This window comes from Eimeria mitis, genomic scaffold, assembly GCF_000499745.2.
Source record: "Eimeria mitis Houghton genomic scaffold, Emh_scaff84, whole genome shotgun sequence".
In the NCBI taxonomy this organism is placed as follows: Eukaryota; Apicomplexa; class Conoidasida; order Eucoccidiorida; family Eimeriidae; genus Eimeria; species Eimeria mitis.
In genome coordinates this window covers 30,221-39,303 of record NW_013576180.1, presented here as the reverse complement: position 1 = coordinate 39,303, position 9,083 = coordinate 30,221, and the positions used below count along the sequence as shown (strand labels likewise).

The 9,083-nt window shown below is 51.1% G+C and overlaps 2 protein-coding genes across 2 annotated transcripts; one reads left to right on the top strand and one right to left on the bottom strand.

The window, feature by feature from the left end:
* Window positions 1–581: 581 nt before the first annotated feature.
* Window positions 582–2,825, top strand: EMH_0070570 (nucleolar essential protein 1, putative; the record flags this gene model as incomplete). Its single annotated transcript, XM_013502151.1, has 9 exons — window positions 582–667; window positions 783–879; window positions 1,082–1,158; window positions 1,406–1,485; window positions 1,701–1,759; window positions 1,901–2,081; window positions 2,223–2,333; window positions 2,567–2,628; window positions 2,772–2,825. 9 exons carry the CDS (start codon window positions 582–584, stop codon window positions 2,823–2,825), a joined length of 807 nt encoding a protein of 268 aa, XP_013357605.1.
* Window positions 2,826–3,556: 731 nt separating this feature from the next.
* Window positions 3,557–4,246, bottom strand: EMH_0070460 (uncharacterized protein; the record flags this gene model as incomplete). Its single annotated transcript, XM_013502150.1, has 1 exon — window positions 3,557–4,246. One exon carries the CDS (start codon window positions 4,244–4,246, stop codon window positions 3,557–3,559), a length of 690 nt encoding a protein of 229 aa, XP_013357604.1.
* Between the last annotated feature and the right edge of the window lie 4,837 nt (window positions 4,247–9,083).

Sequence of the window (9,083 nt, the reverse complement as noted above, 5' to 3'; positions counted from 1 at the left end):
TATTTTCTAAAGCGACGTACCCTATACGTCACTGTGACTGTTGAGCAATGTAGTGCCCATGCACTACACACAGTCCCTAGTTCGTGATCTTGTCACACGAACGCAGTTTCGTGGGCAGGCACTAACTAAACCTAAAATATGAGTAAAGCAACTCAGGAAAAGCCAAAATGTTCTACTAAAGATAACCATAACGATTGAACATGTGTATTGTTACTTCTCCACGGGCAGCACGTCGCCGCTTGTGGGTTCCTCCAGCCCCAAGAGGTACCGCAAAGGCCTTGCTATTAGTACTAGCCAGCGGCTGTTTCTCACTTGCATGTGTTATTAAGCTCGTTTCTATCTTGACGAAATTGCAACGCCATTTTCAGCTGTAAGCCACGGCATTAGGGACTGACCGCCCTTTCAGACCCTGGCTTCGAACGCCCTAATCGCCTCGCTGTTTAGAGAGGTGTGTATTCAGGAGTTATATTTGCAGTGTCCTGTGGCGGGGTGAGCATGAGAGGTTTAAGGATTTAATGGCTCCTTTCTGTGGGGTTTGAAGGAGTAGCACCAACAGCAGCAACAAGAGCCGGCGTTAAACAATGTGGGAGCAAAGGGCACCGAGGGCGGAAGTGAAGCGAGCAGATCGCCTCCAGGGCCGCAAAGTTGTCGTTTTGCTCGAAGATGCGTAAGTAAATCTGGAGAAGTCAGCATATCCAGCGAAGCTTCGGGCAATGGTACCCTACAGCCTCACGTACTCGCATGCAACGTCTTCATTGTCTGGTTTCAACGCTCTGCTGCAGTGTCCTGGAGCTTGCTAAGGGACGCCAAGGTTCGCTTCAACTCCTTGAGGGCCTCCAACACCGCAGGCTCCTGCAGCAAGAAGACAGAGACAGCACAGTGAGTTAGCACGCAATAGCCTGGAGGCACCCGCTTGGCATGCATACCGCGGCGACAGTAGCAACAGAAGAAACAGCAGTGTATTTAGTAAGCATATTCACACCATGATATTTTTTGTTACAATTTCGTAAAGGGTAGTTGGCGTCCACCTTCAGTGGTTCCCTCATTTGGGGCTCACTAGATGGTACGGTGTTTTGTTCAGGATGTGCGCCCTGATATAGTTCACCACTGCCTGCTGACCTTGCAAGAGTCCCCTCTAAACAAAGTAGGCTGCATCCTGTAGTGAGCGGTGCCGGAGTTCAGCCTTTGCATTTGTTATCCCTTACTTCTGTAGCCTCGACATCTTAACTGACGAATGAATATTTCGGGCGTAGGCACAACGGATGTGCTGTGAAGTGAGTCGCTGTGACTGCTGTTCTTGAATTTCAGGCCGGTCGTTTGTGCGTCTTCATCAGAACACGTGACAGGCAACTGATTGAGGTTCATCCACAACTCCGAGTTCCGTNCGTTTGTGCGTCTTCATCAGAACACGTGACAGGCAACTGATTGAGGTTCATCCACAACTCCGAGTTCCGTCTACTTACGAAGAATTCAGAAAGCTCATGGGTGAGGCTAAGAAGCCGCTGCGCCCTTCAAGCTGTATGCCGTTAAGTCAATATGGTTCTCTGCGCAGTGCAGGCACATAATTTACTGTTTATTAGCATTTTAACGGCTGGCGTAAGCTGAAATTTTGGACTTCTCTTTGTTGGTGGGAGGGAGTGCCGGATACGGGTGCATGCATATTTGTTCACGGGTGGATGTGGGGCGTGCATGCACTTCAGTGAATCTTTTACACACCCGTCGGATTCGGGCGGTGGAGAGGAATGTCACCCTTTTGCAGGTGAGTGACGCGGCTAGCTGACCAATTTCGCCTTCCGTGTCGGCCGTCGCTCCACCTTACTGCTTACGCAGGGAGCTAAATCAGTGAAGTACCAGAGGAGAACCCTCTGAGCGTTTCGTGGGCTGTGTCTTGTTAGCGCAGGTAACGAAGAATGATCCGAACCTCTTCCTGCCCGTCGGCTCACGAAAGATCGGTGAGCCGTCTGGCGCCCCCTACACACAAACTGAATACGGCGACGCTGATTTTGAAGCAACCTATGAATATTATAGCCCACAGAAGGGCTTCTGTTGTAAAATGCATAGCAGATATCTTGCCTACCATGGTGCTTCGTTTGCGGGCCAGTCGGAAGCTGCCTGCATAAACACTGTGGCAGGTGTGCGGTGGTTAGACATAGAGGCAGACAGGTATTGAGAGGGGGACTGACGGCATTTGCTTCTTCTGTCGTTACTTTGTACCTTTACAGCATTTTCTTCTAAAGGCCGACCTGTAGACCTCGAAGACTTTGTGCAGCAATTTCAGCACACGGAAAGCCCTGTGTTGTTTCTCGTAGGCGCGGTGGCCCATGCCAATCCCAGTGCGTAGTCAAAGCCCCTCCTCTTGCTCTTTCGTCTCTGCTGTTCATCTGCATTTCAGTGCTCCTTTTTCTCTGTTCTTCTNAGCCCCTCCTCTTGCTCTTTCGTCTCTGCTGTTCATCTGCATTTCAGTGCTCCTTTTTCTCTGTTCTTCTTCTGAATTTCATATGCTTTGAGTGCTGTCATCGTGCACAGAACAGTTGCTGTTGTCTCTTTTGCTTGTTGCTGCGCGCAGCCGCCAATAGCGAACTCGCCGAAGAATGCATTTCTATTGCTCCTTGCGGATTAAGTGCAGCGGTGAGAACAGCACTGCCTGCAGAGAAGCTGAGCAATACCTTGAAGCCTAAGGAAGGCAAAATGCCTTCTGCTGCCAGTGGCCATATGCACTATTTTCTGCGCACATGGTGTTCAAGGGTTTAGGTTTAGGGTTTGGGGAATAGGCCGAACTGGGAATTGTCCCGTCCAGTGTTGTAACTGTGGGATTGGAATGCTAGTGTGGTGCGTCGCGCAGGTTTGCTGCAGCAGCCTCTGTGCAGAGTTCGAGAACCTGTGGAACATCTACTGAAAACCTCACTACCCAGCAGCTCCCCCTAAGTAGCCCCTTTCACCAGTACAGCTATGCAGTGAATTAGGAGCATGCAGAGATGTCTCTTTTCACATAATTTTTAGCTTGCTCTTGCTGTTTTTTTTCGTGGACTTCGTTTTCATTGTTTATCCTCCGCAACTAAACTCTAAACCCAACTCTAAAATCTCTCGAACTCTCATATATCGCAAGGAGTTGACACTGAGTCGTACAGCTCTTCTTGTAGGACACGGGGGTGTTCAGACACTGAAACATTAGGGGTGTCTTTTAGCGGTCTGTAAATCCGGCTGCACGANGGACACGGGGGTGTTCAGACACTGAAACATTAGGGGTGTCTTTTAGCGGTCTGTAAATCCGGCTGCACGAATTGGCTACAATTTGCACCTGTGCAGAGAACCGCTTTCCGATGCTATGGCCTTTACACCTGTTGCTATGGCAACGGGCGAACTTGCAAACACAAGTTCTGCGGCCCCTTCATGCACTAAAAAGTCCCTCCGCCCACCCAAAGCCGAGTAGGCATTGGGGGAACAATACGGGCAGGAAATACGGCGTGGCATATGCTGGTGACTGAAGCAGAAAATTACAGCATATACCTCCTCCCCCTGTGCCCATTCTACAGAGAGCCCACTGCCCAGGGCTTTCTTAGTTCAGAAGAGGAGCGTCCGAGAGGTCTATGCAGCGGCAAACGGGGCACGAGTTCTCGTTGTGTTCGGCCCCGATGTCACAACCACAGCGCTTGCTAACGTACATGCTTGTTTCATCCACCGCTGTCATGTCACAAGGGGTGATGGTGCGAACTTTGCGGCCTCCGTGAGCAGCTCCGTGGTCGGGTTCTGTTACCTTGTGCATTGGGCGGGAGGTTTCCATAGTGGCCTCGCTGGCAATATCTTCGGCTGCAGGCTGCTTTTCCTTTTCGCCACTCTGCAGATCTTGTGGATGTTCCGCAGCCTGTTCAACAGCGGCTTCCTCTGCAGTTTGCGGCTCTCTAGCTTGTTCTTGGGCACTTCGCTGCTCTTCAAGGGCTCTCCTCGCCTCCTCCTCCTTCTGCCGACGCGCCTCCTCCTCGGCCTTGCGCGCTTCTTCAGCAGCAGCTGCTGCGGCTGCTGCTGCCTCCGCCTCTGCCTTTGCCTTTTCTTCTTCCTCCCGCGCTCTGGCTTCAGCTGCCTCCGCTTCAGCCCGGGCCGCCTCTGCCTTGGCTCGCTGCTCTGCTTCGCGAGCTGCAGCCTCGGCGGCAGCCTTTTCCTCTTCCTCCTTCCGCTTCTTCTCCTCCAACTCCTTGGGATCTGCCCTCTTGGGCTGTTTTGCCTTGTTCTTGCCGCAGGCGGCACCCATTTTCACAAGGGGAGGTGCGTCGGAATGCAGGGTGTTGCTCGGGTGCTCTTACGCCTGGAAGCCTAGAACAGCCAATGCAGTGTGAAGGGAGATGCAGTATAAGTTGAAGAAGTCACTNCTTACGCCTGGAAGCCTAGAACAGCCAATGCAGTGTGAAGGGAGATGCAGTATAAGTTGAAGAAGTCACTGGAGAATGCAAAAGATGCAACGAGAAGAGTGAATGGATGGTGTGCGGACGGAGTGCGAAGCAGTCGATGCAGCAGCCAGCGGCCTGTTGCGTACTGCAGCACAGTGAGCACTGAATAGTTGGCGTTATGGGGGAATCCAAATGAGAAGTGAGGAAACAATTCCTTCCACTTTAGATATTCCTGTTTTGAAATCAGAAGAACTGCTCGTAAACAGCAGCAAGCATCTCGAGTGCAGCAGGTCTCTCCCGATGCAGCAGCTCGCAGTGGTCAGGTTTGGCCGACGGCTGTTGTCGGCTGCGCTGCAGCCGGCGATCACCCGAGCGCACGCGCTGGGCAGGCAGGGCTTTCGCTCGCATAATTAAGGCATGAATAAGCCCAATATTTGCAAAAGATGCTTAGAGTAGAATCCCTTTGCTGCCAACACGCTGGTGTTCTCCTGGTTGAGTCGTGCTCCGCAGGTGCTCAAACTGCAGTCAGTGCCCGCGAGGCTGGTCTACCGAACAGCTCGCTCTGNAGTCGTGCTCCGCAGGTGCTCAAACTGCAGTCAGTGCCCGCGAGGCTGGTCTACCGAACAGCTCGCTCTGCTGGCAGTTTTGTGCCCGTTGCCTACCGTTAAGGTGCACACTCTACTTCTAAACTCTACATTCTATGTAATTTTCCTAAACTGACCAAAAATACCAAAGAAGAGTCCCTTATTCGTATCAGAACCACATCGTAGAAGAAGAATAGTAAAATATCACCTTGCGACTCCGTAAAGAGTCAGCGCCGCACAGCCAGCCCCGCAACCAGTGAGGCTGACGAGCACCCGTAGGCTCTGCACAAATTATATTAGTGTATTTCTAATAATATGCTTGCATCCTTTCAGCAGAGTAGGCCTCTAGAGGTATCGTGTGAGGTTCATCGTAGTGCGTGTGCAATGCAGCTGGACTCTGTTCAACTGCAAGAAGAACCAAGCAACTACGGTTTTTCCATGTCAATATTTAATGCTTCAAAATTCATTAGTATCTTTCATTGAGGTTGTTATCTCACGGGGAGCTGGAACCTCTGGCGCAACTGAGCTAGCTGCAGCGGCAATCCTGCAAGCATGCGCCGGTAATTGTTGACTATTCCGTATAAAGCAGCCAGATTCTTACCCGGCAGTCAAATTTACAGTTTTTCATGCAAAAACCATAGGGAGCACTTGGATTGGCTCCAATGGATAAGGACTGATACTCCGCTCGTGGGCAGGCTGAGTGCAGTCGCCCGAAGATCCACACTAACATATATCCAGTGNCCTAAGTGCTTCCTCTCGAAATTGAGCAGATTAGGGTCTGCAGGCCCAGTCTATAATTCCCTTGGGGCGCATTGGATCCTACGCGACTGAGGTGTATAGTATATTGAGCTGCGGAAATTACATTCGGAATAGGTAGAATTTTTTTCGGTAGATGTTTTTCAGCAATTGGACGAGCTCCCATTTACAGGCAGAGCTGTGGCGTCTCCATAGAGTACCCTCTCTTCTCGCAGATCGAGAATGTACCAACCCCGACGGTGTTCACCTTCTTTGTCCATCACATTCTTAGTCTCTCCGATACCTTCTGTAGCCCTGGCGAACTGTTGCTGTTGTCTCCATCTTCTCATTGTTATTGAATTGTTCCCGCCGGCCTGTAACTTATCGGGAGGCCCAGCAGAGTTATTAGGCTTGCTGATCCCCGGGAGATCAACAGCCCCCTGCCGGGCTTCCCCCGAAGCATCGATGCAATTCCTCCTGCTAACTTGGTGAGGTCCCCCATGGGCGGGGTCAACGCTACCGAAGAGCCAACTCCGGAGCTGTTCGCGGGCTGCACTGAACTTCTGCTTTCCTCCGTTGTTCACTAGTGGGCTTCCCTCCACATGACTTCCGGTAGCCACTTGGCTGTATCCGCTCACGACACTATATCTGGGTTGGAACGAGATGAACGGACCCCTAAAGCACTTCAGAAAGGGAGCTTTCGTGTTACCAAGGGCGCCATAAGAGAGCCGCCCACAAGAGCCAGCCTTTTCCACCGTTTCTAATCTCGCTGGTACGGCTGTGCCAAGCTCTGATTCGTCTGCAACTTTGGCTCTCCCACTAAAGGCAATTCTGTTAAGTGGTGATCTGGAGTATCCATCGCCGTTAGCGTAGCTGTCGTTACCACCGTTGTTAGTAGTGCCGTGAGAGGGACGCTGTTTGACCACAGACGTGCTGCGGCTGGGTCCGCTGACAGAGCAACTCAGCTGCGGGGGTTGCGTAGCTGGAAAAGAGGCAGACGGAGTGATTCCTACCTCCCGCGGGACCGCCTGTGGTTCGGTTGTGCTTCCTTGCAAACCGCTCACTGCCCATCCCCCCTCCCCTCCCTTCCCTGCTTGGCGCAGGATGTAGTTGCAAACCGCCGAACCGTCTGAATTGTGCGTAGCAGAGGACCTGGATAAACTCTTCAAGTTCCCTCCCTATTGGCGATCCCTACTCCCTCCACAGGTTATCTGACACGTACGGCAGGCTGTGCTAATTTCCATGGATGCCCCATGCACTGCAATCTGTTTTCTGAATGCCCCATGCACTGGTATGCTGTTTTCTGCCTTACCTCCGGCGTCGCGTAGGTGTTCTACTCGAAAGGCCGCCTTGATATTTTTGCGTTCTATCGACTTCTNCAATGCCCCGACTGCCTTCACGGTCTCTATATTTCGAGATGGCTGCAGTAGAACATTGTGGATAGCACACTAAATAGAGGCTTTGGAGAGTGGAGGTAGTAGCAGATTCTTGTACCTTTTGACACCTCAAAGCTACTCTTCAGGCTAAGCAGCCACCGAAATATCTGATCAAGCAGTGATCCTTCATATCTCGACGATGTGCAGCACGCTGGCTTCAGCATGATGCCTTACGATCGCTGCGCCGAATCAAAACGAATTTGTCCCTTTCTTTCCACGCCTTTGCTAACTGAGCCGCAGCATCAAGCCAAAAATGCCACTGCAAAAACACATCGGGATCTCCGCAGAGAAGGTGCACTTCAAGAGGAAGCGAACTTGCACTGCTAGCCATATACGCTGCAATAGCAAGGACGATCAACACCATATTTCCTTCTGTAGTGATTCCAAAAAGCGAAGCAATATACAAAGTATAATTTCAGATTCCCTGCCTCATTCAGTACGTGTTGAGCCTCTTGCGAGTCAGAANGTTCTTGTTGTTATTGCAACGTCCTCGGGATATTACTCCACTGTAGCTACTTTGCAGTTATACTATGATGTTTAGTGTGCCTGAAATATACGTGAATCCCAGCACAAGTCAGGTCTGCTGGCGGTGCCAGGTGGCATTTTTATGGCAGCCTAAACCCCTTAGCTGTGGCAAGGGGAGCAATACGTACTGCCATGGAGGGTAGGAGGAATGCCAGAGCGCAATCTGTGGACAGTTGTGAGTGGACCAGAGCTGTCAACTGTCCTGCGCACAGCATGGGCCCTACCTAGTGACTCTACACAAGGTTGAGCAAGCATAAACACTGCAGAGCCCCTGATTCAAGAAGGGCAATCACGCAGCGCATATCGGTGGAGATATACTGTTGTGGTCTTCCAGTATCGCATCTACCCCTGGTTGTACACCTTCAGAGGCTTGACTTCGTCTTTCGTATCTACTCAAATAAGGAACAAACATTCGAGCTTCGGCATCCTATTTGGTTCAACAAGAAGAACTTCCAGCACACGGTACTGAAGCCCATAAAAGCGAATAGGCCGTCCTTAGAAACAGCCGAATTAAGCTTCGGACCCAACAGATGTGCACCGTAGTAGTAAAACAGGCGGTCACGTTCTTGCCTGTCTGCCTCCATTATGACGGCTAATTCAGGCGCTTCGCCACAGTGATACGCTTACTGTGGCCAGCTAGAAATCGGGTGTTCACCCACAGAAGCCTGTGTTTCCCCCAGGATGTTGTAGTATTCCAGAGCGTGTGCAGAATTACAAGAGCTGCCCAAAGTAGCAGCTCGGTGGCAAGCGTTATTCTGCTGTTGCGCTGTAAGGCTGTCTCTCCGAATGAAATTGAGGCCTCTGGACCAGACATCCTTGTCTCTAGAGTCTCTACAATGCAGCCTCAGAACAGCCTACAGCAGCACATGATGAATAACAACGCGCTCATATACCTCTAGTCCTGCGGTGCAAGCAAAATCAGTGAGGTACTCGTGAGTGTCGCAACACGTGCTGGACAGCTTATGCTCGAGTCAGCCCCTCTACAGCTGGTTTGCTTGCTTGGAACATGATTATTACCAATATTACCGGGAACTGATACTGGTACGTGCAAGATCCCTGCTTGCCTCTCTGCTTGAGTATGAGGGTGTGATTTCCTCTTATAGTTCGGCAGTGGCGCAGTCGAACTCTCGTTTTTCGATAGATATTTGAACTATTTGCCTAGCCCTAGAGAAGCAGTAAACCCGCACATAGAGGAAGACATATCTACCCGTGCCCTGTAGGCAACCGGCAAGTGTGCACTTCTGCAAGGTAACAAGTGCAACGACGGGATAAGGGAACTAAGGTAGCACCCTCCCTTCATTTCTTTAGTTCGCCCGAGTCTAAGTGTGGTGCAAGCATGCGCATGCGCTTTTTATGAATGGTACGAAGCGCAAGACGTATCCAGTCATTTGGTGGTGGCGAAGCAACCCTATGGAGGCCCC